We start from the raw sequence: 27599 nt of genomic DNA, 5'->3' as shown, positions 1-27599 counted from the left end.
TAATGTTGATACCCAAAAGGTTTTTGACTTCGGAGCAATTCCAATGTTATGGATGTGACATTTTCAGTAAAAACTTAAAACATAAATACACGGAGAAAGCCTATGTTAACACTGTATTGAAACATCTGTTTATCTTTTCAAAACAACTTACCACAGAGTTGTGGAATTAATAAAAATATCAATCAGTAAACGTTTTTTATATTTTAAATGAGGAAAAAGGATGTGACCAAAAAAGTCTACGAGTTTACAGTACAGAACATACTTAGTAAAAATTCTGTGAATTAAACTGCACAACCCAAAAGAAATAATGCTAATCAAAAAGATAAGAGTTGGCTCACTGTAGAACAAACATAATTGATTTTATTTTATTTGACATTTTTTGCATTTATGAGGAAAAAGCTTCGTTATGGAAGTGACAGATGTTACCTGTTAATAGATAATTGCCACTTGTGTGACTTTGGTAAATCAAATATAATTGTTTGAAAACAGTGACGGAGACATTTTTGAGTATTTTTAACGTACTGTAAAATACCAGCCAACATCAAAATCCTAGAAAGGGTTTCGCTATTTTGGTGAAAACTTGTTTTTTTTTTATGGCAAGGTTGACATTTGCATGGAATTGCTTTTCCGTCGTATTTTTTTGTTATGTTTTGTCTAAATAATGGAAGGCAAACCAAAACATTTAGAAACTTTAAGGAACCAAGCATTTGCATACTTTGGGAAAATAGTTTACATTATTTAGTAATCAATTAATCAATGCATTTAAGATTTATTTTTTATTATTTATATTTGTCACTGCCAATTCAAAGTTGTTTTGTGCAAAAAAAACAACAACAACAACAACCAACATACAACAAAAAAAGAAAATTCTTAATATCTTTTGATACTGCTCCTTCAACAGACATTTAACTGACTATAAGAAACTTTGCAAGAACATGTCAACTTATTCTAACCCTAACCCTAACCCCAACCCCAACATCAACCTAACAAGTCTACATATAATCTAATGAGAATTATTTGCAATGTAACTTAAATTCAACAAACGGACCATCAAAATAAAGTGTGACTATTTTTATTACGAAGCAAGATTTTGCTTTGCTAAATACTTTAAATGAACAACAAATTACAAAAATATAGATTTCTTTTTAGCTCTAAAAATGTATTAGTGTGCATGTATTCATGCATTCATTCTTTTAAACTGTTTCTGAAAGATTTTTTTTAGCTCTATATACTTTTGTACTGTTTAAGGTACACAGAGTTTTAGGTTTAGTGAAATAAATAGGGTTAGCGTTTGCTTAATAGCTAGAAGTCAACAATGTAACAATACAGGCATTTTAATTGAAAGTACAGATTCATGCTTCTTAAAATAGTCCTATTTTACCCCTTTTATAAGATGTAAGACAAGTTTTTGGTGTCTCCAGAATGTGTCTGTAAAGTTTCAACTCAAACACCCATCAGATTATTTATTATACAATGCTGAAAATTCTTATTTTGGGGTCAGAGGAAAGTGTAGCAATTCTTGTATCCTGTCCCTTTAAATGCAAATGAACTGCTTCTCCCCGCCCACTGTTTCCAACTCCGTGTCAGCTTCTCCTGCATTACATCAGATAAACAGCAGTCAGTGACAGAGACAGACGCGGATGAAGCAGTTAGGTCAAAAATACCAAGTAAGGTTTTTTGATGTATTTGTGGTGGAGTTTATTCAAGCCTTTCTGAAATGATGAGTCACACACAAATGACATTACAAATGAAGTTCACAGCACACACACACACACACACACACACACACGTGCGCGCACGCATTTAACTTTGCACTGTTTTTGCACATCTACTTGCGGCAAATGTGACAGGATACAAGTTAATATATACTACTATATATACTCCTATCCATAATGGTACTGTACAAAATAAAGCAGATTTAATGTCTACAAACAGGACTCCTGCTCTTGTGTTTGAAGCATCCTCTTATATAATTGTACTGACACTATGTGACTGTGGTGATTTCAGCGGTTATACATTACATTGAAATTTTACTGACATTCCTTTATTACAAACATGAACTATTTAAAAAATGTTTTAAACTTGTAAAAGTCATTCTTGAGGTGCAGATGATCACAGAGAGTTGGAACAGATCTTTTAATTCGTTTCTTTGCAAATCCTGTTTTGTGGACATTTGTTATGGCATATGTCTACATGTCAATCAATCCGATGGGGTGTGGAGGGGGTGAACTAGGTCACGTTGTGGTGGGCCTCAAAATCACAGGGATTTGGATCCTATTTTAATGTCAGGAAATAAAAGAAAGGATACGAGTTGTGTTTATATCACTCTAAAATAACTGTGGGCACACTACCTACACACAGTCCTGTCCAAACAGCTCACAAAAGTAGATTTTCTATCATAGGTGCCCTTTAATGTTAGTTAATGCATGGTGAGTTAACAAACTAACAATTTAAACGTTCAACACAGGCTCATTCTGAAAACGTAGTCCCATGGACGTTTCTGGAGGCCGCGAATTATGGAGTACGTATGGCTGCAATTAATTTTTTAAACGAACGATACGGGGCGGTATGATGCCATTCCGTTTCGCGTTTACCAGCTGACCGCTTACCTCCGTGTGGAGGGCTTTCCCGCTGCAACCAGTTTGTCCAGTTAGCTCATTGTGTATGTTGGTGGACTTGAGATGCAGAGAGGAGTTGACCACGACGATGACGACGGGGTTCAAGTCCAGGGAAGAGCGGTTGCAGAAATCAGGACAAAAACAGCATCCAAAAAATAAAATGAACAAGTGAATAACAGGGTGAGAATGTGAAAAAATGTGGTAAAAATCAGACGAGGGCTTTTCTTTTTCTGGACGGCTTTTGTAAATCGTTGGTTTTGGGAACTAAGTGGGTGGGCGGGTCAATCGATAAAATTGTTTGGGTTTAGGGAAGGAGGAGTGTGAGTCAGTCGATTGGTCGGTCGGCCAGTCAGTCATACAGTCAGTCGACAGCAGCCTCTGGTGAGTTTACACGAGAACAACGGGTGTGAACGGCACTCGCAAGAGAAATTTGAGTTATGAAAAAGCGCACACAGTGGCCTCTTGTGGATTCGCGAAAACAAAAACTGCAAAAATCGGTACCTCCTGGGACTTATTTCGCGGTCTCCAGAAATGTCTAAAGGACTACATTTTCAGAATGAGCCTGGGTTGAAAACTTTATTTTCATGATCTAATGATAACAAACATTAACAAATACTATAATTAATTTATTATTTATTGTTTGTTTATGTTATTAAAAACATTAACAATAACTAATGCAACCTCATTTCAAAGTGTTTCCATTCAAGTTTTTGAATATTTGTAGTCTTATTTAATATTAATATAATCTCTCTGCATCTTTGTAGCCTCTACCGTGGCAGTGACGCAGGTTTCTGCAGTAACCAGTGATGCCGCAGGCTCCTCCTACTCCATCAGTGGAATTCTGGGCATTAGTTCACCTGCCGATGCCAGCAAGCGGAAGAGGGATGACCGTAAGTCAGCACATGCTTTTGCGTTCAGGAATTAAAATCTTTACTCCCCCAAACTCCCTCTAAACTTACTTAACTTAAGTATTATTCATGCTGATGCACCAAACAGAGTTTATTTTCATGCTGGACATTCAGAAACTAATGAGACATTCTGTCTACCAGCAATTACAGAACAAAAAAATCAATTACACCCTGTATTCAACCTTCTTCTTCTCTTCATTCCTATGCACAACACCATCTCATTGCACACACACACACACACACACACACACACACACACACACACACGCACACACACACACACGCACGCACGCACGCACACACACAAATGCACACAGAGCACAGATGGAAGTTGCTGAACATTGACAGATGCATGAGAGAAGGAGGGGGATTGGACACCGCTGGCACGTCTTAGATAAACATCTCTATCCAGGGGAGGCACAGCGTGTGCATGTGGACGTGCATGTGTGTGTTTGCACACATGTGTCTATTAAAAAGCCATTGCTTGGCAGACCCCTGCAGTACATGAGGGAACTCCAGATGTCACACTTACACACACAAAATAATATATAAAATGGCAGACATCAACAACAGAAGATTTCTTTTTTTAGATTCATGCCAACGCTTTCATTTTGAAGTTTAGTTCTGTCATCATTACTCTCTGAGTGATTTACCATGGTAATGAATATATGTATAGCAATGTTGATGTGTTTTCTGTTGGCAACATAGATCTGCTATGCTGCTGCTGTGGCTTTGATTTTTGTGCAGAGCAAGTACCAATACTTGCTACTACCAGTATATTCACGGACATGTTGTCTGAGAATACAATGCACAGTTGCTGCAAATATAAAGTACAAGTAACCCCATGGTGGATCTATACACAGGTGGAGCTGGGGTGGAAGAGGGATCTGAAAACACACTGATCATAGATGCACAAGCTTTACAAACACTGAAACCGAGGTCACACTGCACTTTCCATTCATAAGCATGCAAATGTGGCAGACTGGAAATGCAAGCTTGTGCGAAAAGTGTCACTGCATTTCAAAGTTCAAGCTTGGTGAGCTTTAACTTGCAATATCGCATCACGTGTTTGAGGAAGAGTAATAGATAATCAATATGGAGCTCTTTATCAATGTTTTGTTTTATCTTGACCATTTTTGCAGACTCATATAACAGAATTTCACATGCTCAAACTTTAGAGTGATCATGGCTTGAGCGTTTCAAATGATGAGGAGAAAACTCATTGGCTGCTGAAGCAACAGCAATTAATCAAAAGCACCATGCATTTAGTTAATGAAAAAGGAGCTGATTAGATATGCTAATCAGCCTGTGTGTCTAGTTTGATGACTTAACTTATAATATAAAATATTATAAAATAGAATATAAAATAAATAGACATACAATAAATGTTTTTTTATGCTATATACTCGAGCTGTGTTGAAGTAGTTTGAGAAATTTAATCTTTGTCAATTTTGAGATTTTCAAAATGCATCACTATGCTCTCTCGATTCTGAGCTTAGTTTTTATCTGCAGATGGTACTGTATGCTTTACAAACAGCCATACTCTACTTGGGTCCAATTCCTTACACATACCACTTGAACCTAAAATAATCATAGTTAAAGCAAATTACAAGGGTGTTCATAGTGAGCTGTGTTTGCTTTAAACTTGTGACATAAAAGCCAACAAACAAATGCACAAGCGCACTTTGTCGTGAATGTTTGAGATTACAGTTTTAAAAAATAAGCCTAGATCACCATATGCTGTTAAACACTAAGCTCAGAATCGATTCAACAGAGAATAGTGATACATTTTGAAAATCTAAGAATCGACACGGAATCGATTCCTCAAACTATTTTTCATCACAGCTCTATATATCCTCGAAAACGTTCAAGTAAAAATTACATGTAAATATTGACATATATGCAATATGTAGGGTGTAAAGTAAATTCAGGTGGTTGTTATTGCAGAATAGGGCATATGCACAGCTAGTGTTTTTTCCCCTACCGATGAACTTCCAGTGAATGATTAATGTGAGTTTTTGTGTATGTAATTAAAATATATCAGTTATACAATTAATTTAGTTCTTCAAGTGTAAAACGAAATGAAAGCTGTTTACACGCCTAGCGTAGAAACTCCATTAAAAATGTAAATTTTCATATTTTAAAGACATGGCGCAAAAATGCAATTTAATGCAGTGCGTTTTGTACATTCTGAGACCCACTTTGTACTGTATATCAATCAGGCAGTGAAATTTTTTATTTCGGCTTTATTAATCTGAGGTCGCCACAGCAGAATGAACCGCCGACTTATCCAGCACATGTTTTACGCAGCGGATTCCCTTCCAGGTGCAACTCATCACTGGAAAACACCCATACACTCCCATTCACACACATACACTACAGATAATTTAGCCTACCCAATTCACCTATACCGCATGTCTTTGGAATTGTGGGGGAAACTGGAGCCCCGGAGGAAACCCACACAAACACAGGGAGAACATGCAAGAAACACACAGAAATGCCAACTGACCCAACCGAGGTTCGAACTAGTGACCATCTTGCTGTGAGGCGATTCCCACTGCACCACTGTGTCACCACAATAACAACTTCCTGGATGTAATTCATCCCTCTAATATACCTAAGAATGACCAATCAGAATCAAGTATTCCAGAAAGCCTTGTAATAAAATACAATAACATTGAAACTGCGTAAACTATGGATGCCGTGAAACATAATGTAACTTTGGTAAACTGACTTCTGGCTTAGCTGAACACACATACACACACATACACACATCAACGTTCATCCAAGCTCCAATTAGGCCGACGTCTGCCATTTTAATTAATGCAACACATCACATCCAGCAGGGAGGGAGGGGCAGCTAAATGAATTTGTGTGTTTAATTGACATGGTGAAACTGCGGGTGGTCAGTGCTGTGATGTTTAGCAGTGTGCGAGTGTGTGTGTGCACTCTCACAGCGAGAGACGCTCTCGGTGGGTTTGCTGAAGGCATAAAGTAACATGTGCAATAGTTTTGGCAGTTTGTAGCTTATGCTGCTTGCAGATTTTAAGGAGCGTAAGACACATTCTAAAGGGATAGTTGCAAGCAAAAATTTTAATTTGCTGTTGATTCACACACACCCCAGGCCATCCAAGATGTAGGAGCCTTTTTAGTAGAACATTAAATCAGATTTTTAGATGTAACCATTTGTCTTTGCCTAATATCACACAAGTCAACAGTTTGTGATTAACTTTGGGAGTCAAAAAACCCAACAAAATCAATCCTCAGTACACTCAGTTCTTGTGAAGTGATTCCGATGTACAACTGAATATTATTTACAACATTTTACCTTTAAACCTCAGACTTGAGCTGCTGTTTGTTTACAACAGAGGAGGATGTATCTGCAGTGTTGTTCATCAAACTGATATCTTCTTATGCTCATCCTGTATGATGCAACCAATACAAAAATGCAGTAAACAAACAGGATGGGCTCATGAGTTTGCTCCCTCTTTTATATCATTGTGCGAAAGGAAACACAAGCTCCAGACTGTCATAAACCCACTTACAAATGATTTTGTAATTTACCAATTAATAAGGTTTTTCTGCACCACTTCAGCAGCAGTACTGAAGAAATAATTTATGTGAGTGAATGTGAGGTTTCTCTTTGCATTAAAGGGCCATGAAACCCCCATTGTCTCAGCCTGATCTCACGAAAAAAGTATTTTACGTTTTGTCAGTTTAGTGGCTAATTCGTACGAATTCGTAAGAGTTCAGTCATAAGAAATTGTACGATTTTAAAAAGGAGAGCTGGCACCTAGCCCCACCCCTAAACCCAACCGTCATTGGGGGATGAACAAATCGTACTAAATTGTACGAATTAGATTGTACGAATTCGTACGAATTAGCCACTAAATCAAAAAGTTACAAATTGCTGTGAGATTGTGTTGTCTCATCATACCTCTAGTTTGAAAAAAGTATGAAAAGTGGGTGAATCCAGCTTCGTTTAGGTGAGAGTGTCAAGTGGCGAAAGAGGGAAGGGTTTGCATGAAAAATGAAGTTTCATTACGTGCACTACAGCTGATTTCCACACCAATACAAAAACAGATGCAGGGAAGATAGACAGTGATTCGTAGAGCAGCATTTAAAGCAGAACTAAGAGCTGTGTGGAAGTGGAGGATTTTCAGTCTATAATATTGTAGTGATATCACTGTAATATTATTAACTAAATAATTTTGACTAAGGTATGTCTTTAAAAACTAAAAGAGTACTGCTGACGATACTAACTAACTTTGCCATCTGAATAAACATAAACAAAGAACACTGATCACACACTTACCAAATCTGTAGAGACAGGACAATCAACTTGAAATGGCAGATCCAGATTTCACCATTTCCCGATTTGAAAAGCTCTCGGGTAAAAAAAAAAGTTTCTTAAAAACATATTTTTGTTGGGTGTTAGCAGACCACTGTAATCCACACATGTGGGTCCAAACATGAGCTGTGCTTTAGTCTCTGGGGAAATGGAAAGAAAACCTTCGTTTTGGCACATTTATAAATGCAACACTGACATTCCTTCTCCAAACAATTCTTCTACTAATTTGAATTACGGTTGGCAACACAACGTGGCGTCTCTCTGAACACTGTAACAGGTAAAAGTAGTCTTCGAAGCTATATCATCCATATTAATGAAGTTGCATCTCGTTCGCAAAAGAGCGCGCTGATTGGTTCAAACTTTCTCATGATTTAATGAACAGATGTGTTGAAAACTCAATGAAGTCCGTTTGTACTGCCCAGTACAGACAGCCAATCTCCACATTGGATTTTACACAATGATCTCATCGCCGTGACGTTGCCCCAATTTCTATTTAACGGAGAGAAGATTTTTTCAACACATTTCTAAACACAATAATTTAATAACTCATTTCTAATAATAGATTTATTTTATCTTTGCTATGGAGACAGTAAATAATATTTTACTAGATATTTTTCAAGATACATCTTTACAGCTTAAAGTGACATTTGAAGGCTTAACTAGGTTAATTAGGTTAACTAGGCAGGTTAGGGTAATTAGGCAAGTTATTGTATAATGATGGTTTGTTCTGTAGACTAAAAATAAACAGCTTAAAGGGGCTGATAATTTTGACCTTACAATGTTTTTTAAAAAAATCTAAAACTGCTTTTATTCTAGCCAAAATAAAACAAATAAGACTTTCTCCAGATGAAAAAATATTATCTGACATACTGTGAAAATTTCCTTGCTCTGTTAAACATCATTTAGGAAATATTTAAAAAAGAAAAAAAATTCAAAGAGGGGCTAATAATTCTGACTTCAACTGTATGTCTGTGAAGCAAGCATTCGCTAATATTCCAGTGTGTTTGTTGACCACAAAAACTGTCATAAAAGCAAACGTCTGGTCCAAGCTTTTCCCCCGAAAAAACATCAGTCTATAGCGATTGATGATTGGCTCCTGTACTAGTAGGCGGGGCTACATTCGCCATATTGACCGTTACACTTTTTCCTACTCAAATATATACGAGTGACATGTCTTGTGTATTCTATAGTCTTTGTTCATAACTAGTAAAATGGAAGTTGGGATTCAGGTTTTGGGTAACATTAAGGATGCAGAATAAAATCATACTATATAACTACTAATGAGCAATTTATATCTTAATAAAAGGCAGGTAATAATCTAGTAGTTAGTAACGTGAATTGTGACCTAATCTAAAGTGTTACCAATAATCCAATAATTGTTCAAAAACATGCAGTACAACCAATGTATACTGATTTGTGCCGATTCCTCAAATAATGAGTCTTATGAGTCTTAACTAATGAGTCAGTTCTGAGTCAGTTCTTTTTTAGTGAATTAAAAACATCAGTGGAACCAGTGTAGTACGGTTGTGAAAACAAATGCCTCTCATTTAACCAGATCATATAGTTTAATGAAAAAAGAAACATGTATTACTCAGTTGGATTAGTCTGAAGCAATTTTCAGCATTAGCAGAGACATTGAGACATTTTTCATTTGTAAACAAAATGGATTTTAAAATCTAAAATGCACCCAAATACATTTCAGTTAAAGAGCTTGTGAAATCAGAATCGAACTGGGAAATTTCAGTCCTTAGAAAGTAAGAAATTAAATAAAGACATTCTTCACACACTCGGGTAAACTGTGCCGATGTAATACTAGGAATTTCTACGCTGAGTGGTAATGCTTTCAGAAAGGGAGACGGAGACAAAATGCATGTTTAGTGAAGCAAGACACTATGATTTCCAGCTGCACACAAGCAGGAAAGGAAGTAACAGAGGGTCTGGATGACTTAGTGTGTGTGTGTGCATATGTGTGTGTGTGTTTGAGGAAAGCCCAACTGATGCCCTTTGACCCAGGGGAAGTGATCTGAAAGAGAGAACTTGACTTGCGGGGCCTCTAGAACAGAAGCATTGTGTCTGTTCATTCTCTCTGAACGGAGGAGAAATGGACGAGGGGAGGAGTGGAGGAAAAGAGAATTAGAAGAAAGAAAGACAGGAGGCCTGTGGTTCGGGGCTGAGGGGTCGGACAATGTTCTCTTTGCCCCTTAAAACAATAAAGAAACCTTTCTTTAAAGTTACAACCGAAAGAAAATAAGACAAAAAAAGCTAACCATAATTGTTATTCTGTTATAATTTGAAAACCAAACCAAGTATGTGGCATCCACAAAGGAGATGGTTTAATATGTTCACTTCTTGTCCAGTTTCATTTCAGCCACTTTTATCTCTTCTTTTCTGTGGAATATTCTGAATGGAGGAAATTTTTAATAAGATGGGGGACTGAAAGCGAGGGGAAGTGAGAGAGAGAGAGAGAGAGGATAGGATAGATGATAACAGTGGGATTTGTTAAAGGTTGGTATCCCCCTTTCAGAGACTCATACTTTGATCTGTCAAGGTTGACACACACACACACAAACACACACTCACACTAAGTGTATCAAGTGCACAAGGAATCCACCAAGCAGTTTTCTCTGCCCCCAAAAAACCTTCAACCTAACCCCAGAGAGAAAGAGAGAGGGAAAACGGGAAGACGGAAAAAGACAGAGGGGGCACAACGGTGATCTCATTGTTGCTATTGTCTCTGCTTTTGAAGCAAGGAGGAAGATGCCTCTCCTTCGCTCTCCTTCTGTGTGTGTGCGTGTGTGTGTGTGTGTGTGAATAGTGGGGTTAACCCTGAATGCAGCTGGGCTGTATTGTGTCTGTGGTTACAGAGAGTGGTTCCCTATAGCAGGTTCAGAGGCTGAAAGAAAAAGGGCCAACATCTGAATACCTCTGACCAATAATTCTGTTTGTGGGTTTGTGAGGTTTGAAACATACTGTGGGGAAGGTTGGTTAACTGTGATGAAACTGACGGTATATGGTGTGTTTGTTTAAATGTGGTGAAAATAGCTTTATCTGTGAACTCTCTTCCTTTTTGCTTGCGATATGGCTGAATGGGCTTTCAGATCTGTCCGAAATTGCATTTCACACACAGCGACTGACACGGTGAAACAGTTACTGTCACAACACACATAACATGAAGAAGAATCACAGATAAACACATTTGAGTAGCAACTGCAAAAAAGTCTGTTTGAGGTTCGATGGATATGGTTTCATGAGTCATTTGAGAGGGATATAGGTGTTTGTAGACAACTGAAGGATCACATTAGGAGGAAACAACATTATGACTTTTGTTGGTGGTTAGTGCAAAGGCCATATTAAACTTCCATGGATGAAAACAAGGTTGTGAAGGATAGAGCTTCCATCTTTAAAATTACATATGCTGTACAAAGGTTCTAGTTTAAAGAAATCACAACTTTCAAAAGTATTTTATGAGTTCTTTTTTATATGAAAGTCTTTTGGATAGGTGATTGCTGTGTTGGGCAGTAGCATCGCTAGCGACACTACTAGCTAAACTACATTTCTCAGTAGCGTGGCGGTAGCATACCTACTTTATAAATCCAATAGCTTTTCAGTAGTGAAGCTATTTTATTAGTGCAGTAGCGCAGTAGCATCCACACAAGCTACATTTACCAATCGTAGATCAATAAGTGACAGCACCAACATTCACGGAGCTGTGAGGCCGGTGTCTAGCCGATGAAAGTAAGTCCATATGATGGCGAGAATGGCAATTTCTTCTTCTTTATTTAAAATAAGAAGTTCTTCATCTTGTTGTTGACAACAAACATTTTTGATGTAGCAAATCAATCATTGGACTGACACGAGAAACTTGCTTGATGGAAAAATGACTGAGGGAGGAGAGTTATAATATATATATATATCTATCTATCTATCTATCTATCTATATATATATATATATATATATATATATATATATATATATATATATATATATATATATATATATATATATATAGTTTGCTGTAGTAAAGGCAAAAGTATACTATGGTAATTACTATTATTTCATGATAGTTATTAATGATACTACAATACGTACTACTATAGTATTTTAAATGCGTAACACCTGGTTTTATTGGATTTTTTGTTTTTGCTATTATATACCATAATTAGTTTCTGTTTGGTACAATATTATTTACAGTAAATAACTGAAGTGAACAATTCTGCCTCATATGATTCATGACAGTTATACTGATCAATAAGATATGAATGATAATTTAAGTTGCTTCGATTTAAAAATGAAAACTGCAAAAATAGCTTAAATGTAGCTAACCTACATTTGCAAAGTAGCTTTTAGCTTAGCTTGCTACATTTCCCTGAGGGTAGCTTTTAGTGTAGTTAAGCTACATTTTTAGTAGTGTAGCTAATAGCTTAGCTCACTACATTTTTCAAGTAACTTGTCCAACACTGGGTGATTGTAAGTGAATTTATTGAACACACTCTTATTTTTATTTCTCAGCCTCATTTTTAGTAGTTTGAATTAAATATCTTGCTCTCTGGCTAAGGAATTGAAATGGTTTTTTTTTGTGGGCAAGAATCAGCAATTTTAAAGGTTTTGCTTTTTTATTCGATGTTTGATGTAAGGCACAAGTTGTGTTTGGCATGATTTGCTGTTTTTTTCAGACCAGCACAACAGTAATGGACAGCAATACACAAATATCTTTACATATGAAAAAAAAACTTAATAGATTACAATGTTACAAAAGTGATTATTTTCTACATAAATATAAAAACACTGCCTCCATGATTTCTTCACCTCGGGGGGTTATTTTCAGTTTATTCATGACAATTTGCATTTGTCTAATGTTATTATTAATAGTAGTATTATTTATTATATGCATATTTATTTTTGTCCACTTGTCAGGTTTTGGAGACAAATGCATCTAGGCATAAGAACAGGACGTGTGTTATTATTGTTTGTTATTATCACTTTGTTATCATTGCTCATTTATTCATTTGTTGGAAATTAGAACTGAATTTAGAAATAGTTTTGAAACAAATCTTTGCGCTTAACAAGCAAAATTTAATATATAGGCTAATGGATGTCTTCAGTGGAGTGAGTTTCCACCGTGTCCTTACTCCATGAAAGTAAAAGAGTAAAGTAAAGAGTAAAAGTAAAGTAAATAGAAAGTAATGATGCCGAATGGAAGAGTCTTGTTCTTTATCCTTGCCCTGCAGATGGTGTTTAACTGTTTTCTCGCTACTAAAGCGTTCAGTTTTTCCACTTACAAAATTCGCCATGTAAATAGTAAATGCACCATGGCGAGCCACAACTGATTTTTAAAGGGAATGGGAGATGAGACTCTGATTGGTTTAATGCAGTCTATACTCAAAACACACCCATAACTCATTAAGAGAATAAGCACAACCCTGTTAGCGCCATGCTCTTTAGACTCTGCGCCTAGATTGTTAAAAGAGAGCCCGTAATCTCAAACGAAACACGAAGAGAGGGTGGGACATATGTAACTCCTCCACTTTTTAAAAAACAGCCAATAGCGTTTAGTTCTGTCACCGCTCTGCCAGTGAGAGTGGTTGAGCTCAAGTGCTTCAAATAAAAGGCAACTTTAAAGCGTCTTGAAGGGGGCGGGGCATGTCAGACACTAGAGAGCACTTGATTGGTTATGATTTGATGAGGAACTGTAGTATGAGGTGAATAAATCTGTCGATCCATTTAGGTGGAAGTGACAAACTACAAGCTTCACATGTTTATATCAGCTTAACATCTAAACGCAAATTTTGTCACTGTTTTGGAGCACACTAGCTTGTAGATATCCCAAAAACTAATAATACTGATTTTAACATCTAAAAAGCTTTCTTTTTAATTTCTTGGGACCTTTAATAAAAAATATTATTGTTCTTAAACTATTCATTTCATAGGAATTATTACATGAGAGAGCTGCAACTAAAGACGTAATCAGGCAGAAATCCAGTAAAAATTACGCAAAAACTTCTGTTGTAATTACCAAAACTGCTAAATGAATGTTTTACTTTTCATCACATTGTTGTTTATGATGAGAAAACTAATTGGCTACCGCATTCATAATGTCAGCAGAAATGTGTGTGGTTGGTTATAAGCACTGCAAACAATGCTTAAAAAGAAATCTGATGCAATGTGTGCAGATTGAAATGTAATGCTATGATTTGACAGTTTATTCATTTTCACATTTCTCTTGAATATTTTCTGCCTCAGTTAATCCCTCATTAATTTACAACCCATATAGATCACGATTCCAATAAGCAAATATATATCACTGACTCATTTGTGAGTGAATTCATTTGAACAAAAGAGCAGAGTTCTTGCCACTGAAGCACAAGATGTTCATTGGATGCTCTAAAATAATGATTTGATCATCAGGTTTGATCAGGAGTTCATTCAAGCTTGAATGCTGGGAAAGAGAGAGAGAAACCAATGACAAAAAATCTCATAGCATAGATCAATCTCATAACTTGTAATAAAACAAATATTGAAATAAAATATTGATAAATGTAATATGAATGCAGTTTTACCAGCAGACTCATAGCAGTCTACTGATGCGTTACTAAAGATACATGTGCACCAACATAAGCACACAGAGAGTGGCGGTTTACAAACTGACATTTTTTTAAACCAAGATATGTGCACTGGTGCACACCTTCAGCCGTCTTTTGTGTGTGTGCGCGCGATTGGTGGACAGTCTTTGAGAAGAGTGGAAAGCAATAAACCTGCTGAAATGGTGCCATCTCACAGACATGATTGATCAATTGAATTCTATCAGACACACTGACCGCTGGGATTAAGAGGGTCAAAACACTGGAGATCATACACTCTCTGTGTGTTTTGTGTGTGTGTATCAAAGAGAGAGGGAGGGAGAGAGAGAGAGCGTTTAAGCTTTCTTGAGGTAAGTCCTGTCATATAGGTGTATTAGAGACACATGGGACCCGCATGCCATCAGCCCGCCAGCGACTAGTGGATCTTTCTTTTAAATAAACATAGAAAGCAGTAAACTGGATCTGAATTCACATTCAAATGCATCGATTTCTGTGTTCAAATGAAGGAGGAAAAGGGAATGTTTGGATAGCTGCTTTGTCTGCCTGTCATTTTGTCTCTCTATATCCCTCCATATCTCTCTTTCTGTCTCTCTCTCTCTCCCTCGTCTTGTGGGATTGCTCTGGCCTCTGACTTTAACTCCCTAGAATAACCTCTCAGAGGCATTTTGAAGAAATGAATTGGCTCTATATCAGGGATTTTCGTTTCTATTCTTCTTTTTTCATCCCTCTCTCTCTCACTCTCTCTCTCTTTCTCTCCCTGTAATCATTTGAGGGCTGTAGCTTTCTCAGCTCTTATAATTGTCTCTTCAGAAACTCAACAGCCCAGTAATAACTGACTCACGCGCTGCCTTAACACTCACTCAGAGAAGAGGACGCAAGTCCAGGAATCTGTGTTTGTGTGCCTGTATGTGTGCTTGCGTCTCTGTGTGGCCGTCTCTAAAAAAGTACCCAACCTCATCATTATGTTAAAAAAGAGAAATAAATTGCTATTATTTCATTTTTGGCAGGATGTAATTAAAGGAACAATTCACCTAAAAATGAAAATTCTGTCATAATTTACTCGCCCTCAATGATCATAGGTGTATATGCCTTTCTTCTTTCAGACAGACACAATAGAGGTCTTCACTGGTCTACTTGGATCTAAAACTCCAAAGTTCGACCTGAAACCCAAGGGGGTTCTGGTCCAAAACTTTGATGAGTGCCTCAGACAGGTTTGCTATTATTGACCTTAGGTGTCAGGTAATTCAAATAAAAATACTTTTTCTGATAAGACTCAAAGTTTCAAGTAATAAAGTTAAAGGTATGATATCTCTTGTAAGATGTTCACATTACTGGACTTCATCACATTACATGTTTATTTTAAGTACATTTTTGAGAACAGATAGGAACAAAAATTTGTAACCTTCCACAAAAAATAAAATAAAAATAAATAAATAAATTAGATCTAAGATCCATCAGGAAAAGCCAATAACTTACTATGTTTGGTCAGGACATTTTGGGACGTTTTCATTGTGTGCAGACTATTCCATTGACTGCAGGCTGTGCACGTCAGTGGTGTTTATATTCAGGTCCTGTCGATTTGAAAATAAATCCTGTTGAGTTGGACTCTTGTGTAATTTTAATCAGACCTGTCTGTGATCAGGGGTTTTTATAACCCGCTATAGATACAGTAGAAAACAATAATACCCTTACATTAACCAATTAATATATAATATATGAATAATTAAAATATTTATGAACAAATATATGAATAATTCATTAATTCATTCATTTACTTTTCGGCTTGGTCCCTTTATTAATCAGGGGTCACCACAGCGGAATGAACCACCAACTTATCCAGCACATGTTTTACGCAGCGGATGCCCTTCCAGCTGCAACCCATCACTGGGAAACATCCATACACACTCATTCACACACACAGCATCCGGAGGAAACCCACACGAACACAGGGAGAACATGCAAACTCCACACTGAAATGCTAACTGACCCAGCCGAGGCTCAAACCCGCGAACTTCATGCTGTGAGGCGATCGTGCTACCTACTGCACCACCATGACGCCCCCATATGAATAATTATATTTGAATAATTCAATCATTTAATTCATTAACCCACATGAGTTGTATATGAATTACCTTTTATTTTGGATTCGCTTTTTAAACTTTTAAAAACTAGAGTACCATTCACTATCACTACAAAGCTGAAAAGAAGTGTGATTATGTTTGTGTGAAAGGAGAAAGTCATATATATTGTGGATGTCTTAAGGGTGAGTAAATTATGGGATTATTTTCATTTGTGGGAGAACTGTTTCTTGAAGAACACAAGCCAGGCCCCAAATCCCCATTTCCCTACTGTTGTAAATGTCATATTATACTTTATCACCTCCTCATGTAATCGTCATGTTTGGCTCTCTCTGCAGCTCTCCAGGATTCTCCATTGGCGAATGGCCACAGCCACTCGGGACGGGACTTCCTGCGGAAGCAGATGCGAGGAGAACTCTTCACACCACAGCAGCTCGAGGTATTGGACCATGTCTTTGACCGACAGCCCTTTCCTGACATTTACCCCATCTCAGACAGCATCAGCTACAAGCCCTCCCAGGTAAGGGCCGAGGGGGTAGGGGCGTTTATCCTGCCACCTCTTCTGAAAGCTCACGCTTGCCCTTGCCTGGCTACCAGCATTACTTGACCCTGTCCCAACCCTGCTGTTGACCTGTGCACCCCATACTGAGCCTAACGCTGACCCTTCACCTTGCTGAGCTAATGCTGGGGCCTTGACCCCTCTGGTGCCGATGTGTCCTCTATAGAGTTTTTGGTCGAGGTTAAGACTCAGTACTGCCTAGAGGTTTAGGGTTAAGTAGCAAACACTTGTTCATTAGTTTGCAAACGTTACACACACACATGCCATAATGTTTGTTCTGGCCAAGTTAATGGATCAGATATGCAAAGTTTTTTGGGTTTTTTATATGAAATGTGTGCAAAGCTGCACTAGAAGTAGCTCAAAATCACACTAATTCAAAAAGGAAAGAGTGAGGAACCTGGCGAACGTTCAACAACTTTAATCATAAAGTAAACACAAAACAAGAGTAGGGGAGCGCGAGGCACAAAGTAACGTGGGGTAAAATGTAACACAGAATTTTAAGGTATATGCTCAGGGTTAACCATGGCATGCTTTCAAGGTTTTTACCACAGTGTCGGCAGACTTCTTCCTGCCAATTATGGAAAAAGTTTGGGGAAATTTGGATGAGAAACACAGGAGAATCCAATTTTTTTTATTATCCTCAATATTTTTTTATTTAAAAAAAAATCTGTGAATGTATGTACAGTTGACGTCAGAATTATTAGCCTCCCTGAATTATTAGCCCCCCTGTTTATTTTTTTCCCCAATTTCTGTTCAACGGAGAGATTTTTTCAGCACATTTCTAAACATAATAGTTTTAATAATTCATTTCTAATAACTGATTTATTTTATCTTTGCCATGATGACAGTAAATAATATTTGACTAGATATTTTTTAAGACACTTCTATACAGCTTAAAGTGACAATTAAAGGCCTAACTAGGTTAATTAGGTTAACTAGGCAGGTCATTACACAAGTTATTGTATAACGATGGTTTGTTCTGTTGACTATCAAAAAAATATATAGCTTAAAGGGGCTAATAATTTTGACCTTAAAATGTGTTTTAAAAAATTTAAAACTGCTTTTATTCTGGCTGAAATAAAACAAATAAGACTTTCTTCAGAAGAAAAAAATATTATCAGACATACTGTGAAAATTTCCTTGCTCTGTTAAACATAATTTGGAAAATATTTAAAAATGAAAAAAAAATTCAAATGGGGGCTAATAATTCTGACCTCAACTGTACGTAAAATCTTATATTGTTGTGATTACCGTCTTCTAGGCTAAAAGATGAAACCATTTTGAAAGATTTAAAGAACTCTCAGTGACTGCGAGCCAGTTTAGAGGAAAACACGACACAGCGGGGTTAGTTGTAACTGGGTGCTACAAATAAGCCACAAAATGCCAACACCAACTAAACTAACAAAATAATTGTTGAATTTTGAGTGTAATGTTGGGAACTTTTATATTAAAAATGTTTTTAATAGTAAATATATATATATATATATATATATATATATATATATATATATATATATATATATATATATATATATATATATATATATATATATATATATATATATATATTAAGATTTATTTTTGGCCTTATTTGCCTTTATTAGATAGGACAGTTTTGAGACAGAAAGCGAAGTTGGAGAGAGAGAGGGGGGTAGGGTAGGGAAATGTCCTCGAGCCGAGATTCGAACTCGGGACGCCCTGACATTCTACTGCACCTTATGTTGGCGCAATGGCCTAGCGGTTAGCGCGCCGACATATGGTGCAGTAAATATTAAATAGTAAATATTTTTATCTGAAAAATTGCTTATAATGCAAATAAATGCATTATATAATAATGGATAATAATACAAATAATTCCAAATGTGTTTATCCAAAAGATAAATAAATAAACATGCTGTTCTATGTAGAATTAAAAAAATTAGTTAAATACTGAGGAAATTTACTATATAAAATAAACTGAATTTAAATTAATTGTGTGAAATCTGACTTTATAAGCACGTGTTACTCTTACTAAGCCTTAACTAACCCTCTGTCTGTTACAACTTGCCCCGCAGATGGGATAAATAGTAACATTTTTACTCATGGCACTTCTGGCAATACTGCACAAAAACTATAGGTCCAGCGATCATACTTTCAGTGTTCATTTGTAGGAGAGGCTTGTGTGTTGTTGGTAAAAAACTATGGTGTGTCTAACCCCATTACTTTGTTCATTATTTGGCCAAAACCAAAAAGTGTTACTTTGTGCCCCACTCTCCCCTATCTGTCTGGAGCTCCCCTACGGAACTCAAGAGTTAATAATAATAATAATAATAATAATAATAATAATAATAATAATAATAATAATAATAATAATAATAATAATACATTTTACTTGTAATACAAGGCAAAAACAATAAAACTCTAAAATCAATAAATAGGAATATATAACAATAAGTAAGATAACAATAGATCACACATTAAAAACACTACTAAAAAGGTGAGTCTTAAGAAGCTTCTTAAAACAGTCCAGAGACACGGCATTCCTAATGCTAATGGGAAATACATTCCATAATTTTGGCGCACGGTACAGTATTTGAAAAAGCCTGCAAGTCTGCAGCATGGCTGGAACCGGGCAAGACCCAAAGCAGAGCGGAGACTGCGAGCAGGAGTAGAAAGTGTCACAAGATCACAGATGTAATCAGGAGCTAGCCTATGGACTGCTTTATTAGTTAAGATCAGAGTCTTAAAATCAATAAGTGACCTAACTAGTAGCCAATGAAGCTGCTGGAGAACAGGTGTGATGTGATGGCGAGAGGGTGTATAAGTCAGAACACGTGCGGCAGAATTTTGAATATATTGTAACCTTTTAAGAGAATTTGCAGGTAACCCCACAAAGAGCGAATTACAGAAATCAAGACGAAGTGTTATGAAGGCATGAACAAGCTTCTTAGCATCTGGTTGTGATAGAAATGGTCTAATGCATGCAATATTAAGGAGATGGAAAAAGGCTGTTTTAGTTAAGTGCTTGAAGTGGGAATCAAAACTGAGCTGAGCGTCAAATAGTACCCTGAGGTTGCGCACCTGGGGAGAGGGTGATAATTGAATGTCAGAGAGCTTAAAATCACTAAACCTGTTAACGACGGTGGGAGTGCCGAGTAGTAAAATCTCAGTTTTAGAACTGTTAAGTTTAAGAAAGTTCTGCTTCATCCATGCTTTGATTTCCTGTAAGCAGGCAGATAGAACTGACATAGCCGAAGTGATATTAGGAACGGTGCTAATGTAGATCTGTGTGTCATCAGCATAACAGTGATAACCAAGACCAAAGTTTTGCATAATCTGTCCTAGTGGCAACTTAAATACTAAATAAAAGAGGACCAAGAACTGACCCCTGAGGGACACTCTGATGCAGAGGGACCATTCGTGATCGTTGACCACCCAGACTGACAAATTGGGAGCATTCGGAGAGATAAGATGCAAACCACCTAAACACCATACCAGATAAACCAGCCCACTTACGTAGTCTATCCAACAAAACACTGTGGCAAATCATGTCAAATGCAGCAGTCAAATCTAGCAGGACAAGAATGCCACAAGCCCCAGAGTCAGCTATTAGAAGAAGGTCATTTACTACCCTAACTAAAGCTGTTTCAGTGCTATGTACAGATCTAAATCCAGATTGAAATTTCTCTAAAAGATTTTTGGCTTGAAGGTGATTTTGTAATTGGCCCATCACCACACATTTAAGGACCTTGGATAAAAATGGTAGGTTAGAAATGGACCAATAGTTGGACAAAATGGCAGTGTCACTAGCAGGCTTTTTAGGAAAGGTGTAACCACCGCCATTTTCAAAGCCGGAGAAATAGTCCCTGAACTAAGAGACTTTAATAATGGCTGTGATATGGGGAACAAAAACAGGTAGACAGTTCTTCAAGACAATAGTTGGAAAGGAATCAAGAATACAGGTGGACAAAGTCATCGAGTGTATTGTTTTTGCAATAAAATCTGAGTAAACGGTATTAAAATTGGAAAGACCAGTATCATGAAAGACAGAAGGAGAAAGTTCAACAGATAAAAAAACATGCTCACAGGCGATGGAGTTGAATATGTTATCAATTTTCTCAGTAAAGAAGTTGAGAAACTCATTACATTGCTTAATGGTCTGACAGTTAGAGTTACTGGGGGGTCGGATCAGATTATTGACTGGTTGTTAAACACTCCGGCCTCGCCCCACTCCCATAGCTCTCAGCCCCATCCAAACTTATCACAGCAACCAAGCAGACCAATCACAGATCTTGTGTCAGGGTTTGCGTTAGTGTACTGTTAAAGGTGTGCGATTGTGTGAAAGCTACACTGGACCATCCACGTGTAATCAACACAGAAGTATATTGGCCTTTTGGGCTTTAATGGAGATAAATAATACAGAAAAGATTGAAGCATTTGTTTAAAATGATTTTTTACACTAGACCACAAAACTTGTGTGAGTATATTTTTGGCAATAACAAAGAAATACAAGTATAAGTCAAAATGATTGATTTCTCTTTTATGCCAAAAATTTTTTGAATTGGTAAAGATCATTTTCCTTGAAGATATTTTGTAAATTTTCTAGAGTACACTGTATATATTTTAAAAACATTTTATTTGTAATGTGTCTTGCTAGGCACAATTTGAACAGCATTAAAGGTTTTCTAAGTATTTAACTTATCCAACTATTGTCCTATCCTAACAAAGTAAACATCAATAGAAAGCTTAATATTTAGCTTTCCAATGTTGTATAAATTCCAATTTAAAAATTGACACTTATGACAGCTTTTGTGGTCTAGATGTACATGTTATATATTAGTGTTTAATATTTTTGTGTATATCAGGATTTTGAGTAATTAATTGAAGAAGAATTATTATTTTATTTAGCTAGGATACAATGAGTTGGTTAAACGTGGCTGAAACTTTCATTTTGCCATTGCAATATAATTTGCATTTTCTATTTCTACTGCAAATCAAATACATTTTTTTTCCATTTACACAACAACTATGAATTGAAAAGGAAGTTTTTATTATTTTAAACAGTTTTGCATACAGACAATAATGCTGTGAAAACAATGCCCTATTTAGATCTGTAATTAAACAAGCAGTATTATGCATGATCGGGCCAGTAGTTAGCATCGTCACTGTGTGAAGAAACACTACACACCTGCTCACATACTGTACTTGTGCACGTTAAACACACACATGCATCATTTACACTCAGCCTCTTCATTCTCATCCGGGTCACGGCACCAATTCTCAGAAACTCATTCATTCATTCATTTTACTCCAGCGTAGTCCCTTTATTCATCAGGGGTCACCACAGCAGAATGAACCGCCAACTTATCCAGCATATGTCTTACACAGCGGATTCCCTTTCAGCTGCGACCCAGTACTGGGAATCATCCACACACACTCATTCACACACATACACCAATTTAGTTTATTCAATTCAGCTTTACCGCATGTCATCACTGTGGGGGAAAACAGAGCACTGAGAGGAAACCCACGCAAACATGGAGAGAACATTCAAACTCCACACTAAAACCAACTGCCAACTGACCTAGCCGGGGCTCGAACCAGCAACCTTCTTGCTGTGAGGCGACAGTGCTAACCACTGAGCCTCCGTGTCGGCATCTAAGAAACTTGCACTTTAAAGTTTGGTCTTGAGGCCCTTAAAACACTATTGTTGTGTAAATGAACGACAAAATCAGACAAAAAAATAATAATTTTTAGTGTAGTAGTAACGGTTAGGGGGACATATGTAATGACAAAATGTTCATTTTAAAGCCAAGGACCGATAAATCAATCATAGATGAAGTGTCGATTGACCAAATAGTGAATGGTAAATTTCTACCACATTATTTTAAACCAGAGGTTTTTACCAACTTGAAAATGGGCCTAGTGCCTCTCATCTGATTAGTCCTTGGTTTAATGTTTGCAGTAGTTGTAAATGCCTGCAGTATGGCTAAAATGCTGACACTTATCAGATAAAATCCAAAAGCACAGCTGTATCCAGACGATCACACGACGCATAAAACCGATCACAAGAATAGGCAGTCAAAGATGTCACTCAAAATTCAAATGCTATCACCCCCACATTCATTCAGGCACACATACAAGGCCGGTGTCACAGTTCTATAGACTTGACTGAAAGACCCCATAATTCCTCTGTCCATTTCGCCACTGAGCTCTGAGGCTGGCAAGGTCAGAGGCTACTGAGCAGGGCATTAACCTTTGGGTCAATCCACATCCCCTGGGTGTGTGTGTGTGTGTGTGTGAGACAGGTTTGTTGTGGCACAAGCGGTCAGACAAATTGAGAACTGGGAATTTTGAGCTGTCTGTTTTTTTGGAAACTAGAGAGTGCGAGAGAATTATATGCTAAGTGTTCTTGTGTGATTGACTGACAGGTTGTTTTCTCTCCACTGACAGTCTAACCTGTGAATGATGCTGAAGGAGAGAGAAATGATTCAAAGCTTGACTCTGAGTTTTTGTCTTAGAGGCAGGAAATGAACTTGACACTTAATATTGCACTTTTACCTCAAGTGATTAGATTAGAAGGGTTTAATGATATATATAATAGTACGATTACATCATGCATATAGGACACAGTTTATTTAATGTTAGTTAATGTATTTACTAACATGAACTAATAATTAAGCATTTATTAATTATAGTTCAGCATGTACTAATGCATTATTAAAATCCAAATTTATGCTTGTTAACATTAGTTTATGCACTGTGAGTTAAAATGAAATAGCAACGAACGGCTTTATTACCATAACATTAACACAGATTAATTTATACTGTAATTAATATATTGTTCATTATAAATACAAATACATAAACTACATTAATACAAGCTTATTGTAAAGTGTTATCTTCATCTGTTTTATCATAAAATGTAAAAGTGTGCTTTGTGTAGTAACATTAGAATTGAATAATATTATTTAATATGATGAAATCAGCTAATTTGCATTAAGTGACCATCAAGATAAACTAAAAGTGACAAATCAGGGCTAGATCCTTATTTGTTTTGTGAGTTTTGAGGATTTTTTTTTTTTAATGAAATACATAGAAGGCTATAAACAAATAACACAATAGTCACATCACTCCATCATGAGGAAACTAGGTTGCTGTTGGAAGTGGTATTAGTGAGGCCAGCAGGAGACACTCAACCTGAGGTCTGTGTGAGTCCTAATGCCCCAATAAAGTGTAGGGGACACTATACTGTCAGTGAGCACCGTCTTTCAGATGACACGTTAAACCGAGAGTAGGGAGAAATAAAGAGTAGGGGTGTAGCCCCAGTGTCCTGGCCAAATTCTCTCCATCATGGCCTCTCAATCATCCCCATCCACCGAATTGGCTTTATCACTGTCTCTCCACTCCACGTATACTTGGTGTGTGGTAAACGCACTGCTGCCATTGTCATGTGACTGCTGTTGCATCATCCAAGTGGATGCTGCACACTGGTGGTGGTTTGGAGAGACCCCCCTTAAGATTGTGAAGCGCTTTGGGTGTGTGGTCATACATGATACATGCGCTTTACATCACATTACATACATTAAATCATCCCCATCATTAGGGGTATGAAATATTTTAAAATCTTTATTAATAGCTTTTTTCCAGATTTATAGGTGAAGTATATCATTTCTGTGTGTAACATCAGACATATGGACAGAAATACATATTTTCCCTTTATCTGGAAAATCCTCAAATTTTAGCTGTCATATCTTTGAGAAAATCTGAATTTCTTTGCTACAAGCTAAAGTCTGACATCATTAAACACCCTCTGGCTCAGCAGTAAAAGTAGCCACGCCCTTAAAATCTCCCTATTGGTCGAATTTTAAACTAACTGATGGTTTTGAGTGGAAACACTTGCTTTGTTTACACTTTATAGGAAGATTCTCATCAATGCAATTCTTATATTTAATGAAAAATGAACTTGGTTAAGAAAATCGATTTTGACAAAAAGTACATTCTTCAAATTGACTTATTTTTTTAGTTCTTCATTAGTATTCAGATTTAATGGATTGGGTAATTGGCTTAAAAACTTTAACAAATCATGTTCTTCTGTGATGGAGACAGGTGAATGCATTATGATAGACTATCAAGGTTAGAGATCTTTTCATTTCAATTAGACAACTTGGGTTAATTGTAATTTTTATGTACAAAAAAAAGACAGTTTTATTTTAAATGCCATAAATTTAATTCTGATGATTATTTTTGAAACATATTTGATGCAGAAACCTTTACTAAATGTTAGTGAAAAAAAAATCTTCATGAAAGTGTAAACCTGTGTCTAATATCATCAGCAATCTTCTTATCGCACACTTGGCAGAGTCACTGTGATATGGAATGAAAGCATCTGCTATGATGGAAAACATAAAATGTAAATGTATTTCTTTTTCTCTCCACCCATAAATTTACCATCCAGCGATATCTATTAGATAGTGATGAAATTTCTTCTTTCATCCCTCTTCCTCCCCTCCTGCTCCCTTTCTCCGCCTCTTTTACATTTCTTTCCACTTCTCCTCTCATTTGCTCTCTCCATCTCTCAGTTTGTGGTGCTGGAAGGACCATTAAGCACTGGCAGATCTATTAATTAGTGTCCTGCACTTCAAGGGGGAGCATATAAAACAGTGCTCGCTCGTGAGAGTCATTTCATTTGAATTTCCTCTTTCCATCTCCTTACATTATGCTAGAGATACATCAACAGCCCAACAGCCCTTACATTGAACTAATTACTCAACCAGACTGAGAGAGAAAGAGAGAGAGAGAACACAGAAAAATATATATATTAATTCAAAAAGAGGATGTGATTTTCAAAAAGATAATAAATTTCTCTCTCATTTTTTATATGCTTCTATTTTTAGGGGTTGCCATGGTGAAATAATACCTACTTAAAAATATATCTTTTAGCAGTAAATATTAATATAGAGCTCAGAACAAATATGCAAGCGGTTGTGCTTGACTGTGTTTGATGCATTTTAATTTAAGTGGCTTTTTTGCATGTGTGTTATGACTTAAACCAATGTATCAACTTTAAAACAGCATATCTATATAAATACAATTCTCTACATTGAAGCTGAAATCTAAATTTTGTGAGTAAAATACCAATCGCTTTTTTCCCTAATCATATAAATAAGGATTACAGGAGCAAATTAATTAGTATTAATTAGACTTTTTTCCTAATGGTTCCTAAATGTGATGACCTGACAATACTTTCTTACTGCCTAAAGGGCATGATTTGTAAGCTAATACATTCTGGTATTTGCCTCAAATAATCAGTGGCACGATCGCCTCACAGCAAGAAGGTCGCTGGTTCGAGCCTCGGCTGGTTCAGTTGGCATTTCTGTTTGGAGTTTGAATGCTCTCTCCATGTTCGCGCGGGTTTCCTCCTGGTGCTCCGGTTTCCCCCACAGTCCAAAGACATGGTATAGGTGAATTAAGTAAGCTAAATTGTCCATAGTGTATGTATGTAAATGAGAGTGTATGGATGTTTCCCAGTGATGTGTTGCAGCTGGAAGGGCATTCCCCAGTGGCGACCCCAGATTAATAAAGAGACTATGCCAAAAATGAATGAATGAATGATTCAGCTCCATAATATATTATTGCCAAACAATTGGTCTGGAAACCATAGTACAGTTTGTTGTTGCTGCTGTTCTCTTATTAATTTGGCAAAGTTTCATGCATCTGTATTTGAAACTTTTCAAAATACTGAGATACATTTTTTCATTTTATCTTGTAAACATACAGCTGTGTGCAAAAATGTGCAAAAAAAAGATGACATTTTAAGTTTAAGAAAGATAGCCAACATATTGTTATCCTACTTAAACAACTGGCAGGCCATTTTTGACTTAAATTCCATAATTTTTACTGATATGGCAAGCCATTTTTGCATTTATCCCTTTCACACTTATTAAGCATTATATTTTCAATAAAATATGGCAAGCCATTTTTAAATAATGTTCAAGTCCAGTTTATGACTGTCAATAGCCCCTTTCACACAGTGATACTGGTAAGTATCCAGAAAATTTCCCGAACGACTTTACCGGTAAATTAAAAAAAGCGCTGTTCACACAGGCAAGGACCTTCCAGAATTTTTTCAGAAAAGACCGTTCACACATCCATTCCAAAATACCGGCAAATTCTGATGTCATTAACCAGAAATGAGCTCTAATCAACTGCGCTTGTAAACATAGAAGAGGTCTGGCTTTTGTTGATGGTTTCACTTTTATTTATAGTTTTGGCATTCATGCAGCTGCTTTTGTCCCTGAGACATCCAAACGCAGAAGTGGGAACCGCAGCTAAATGTTTACACATTTGACTACATAACAAATTCTGTGGATGTTAAAGTATTATGAACAACAGCGCAGATGTGAATGCGTCTGAATGTTCTGATTGGCCGGAGTAGACATCTCACATCAGAGCGTTCTAAACGTGAGCGCGCTCTTTCTGGCAGTTTTTCTTCTGCGTTCACACAGCGCAGCATTTCAGCTAATT

General features: G+C 36.7%; 1 protein-coding gene across 1 annotated transcript in view; it reads left to right on the top strand.

Annotated features, from left to right (window-relative positions):
• The window catches only part of pax5 (paired box 5), an 85794-nt gene that overhangs the window by 21670 nt on the left and 36525 nt on the right, over nucleotides 1-27599 (top strand). Inside the window, exons 5-6 of the mRNA XM_056481414.1 lie at nucleotides 3383-3508; nucleotides 16873-17054. Coding sequence (XP_056337389.1) covers nucleotides 3383-3508; nucleotides 16873-17054 — 308 coding nt within the window. The remainder of the gene's footprint in view (nucleotides 1-3382; nucleotides 3509-16872; nucleotides 17055-27599) is intronic.

Source organism: Danio aesculapii, chromosome 1, assembly GCF_903798145.1.
Source record: "Danio aesculapii chromosome 1, fDanAes4.1, whole genome shotgun sequence".
Lineage (NCBI taxonomy): Eukaryota > Metazoa > Chordata > Actinopteri > Cypriniformes > Danionidae > Danio > Danio aesculapii.
This window is presented reverse-complemented; position numbering and strand designations above follow the sequence as displayed.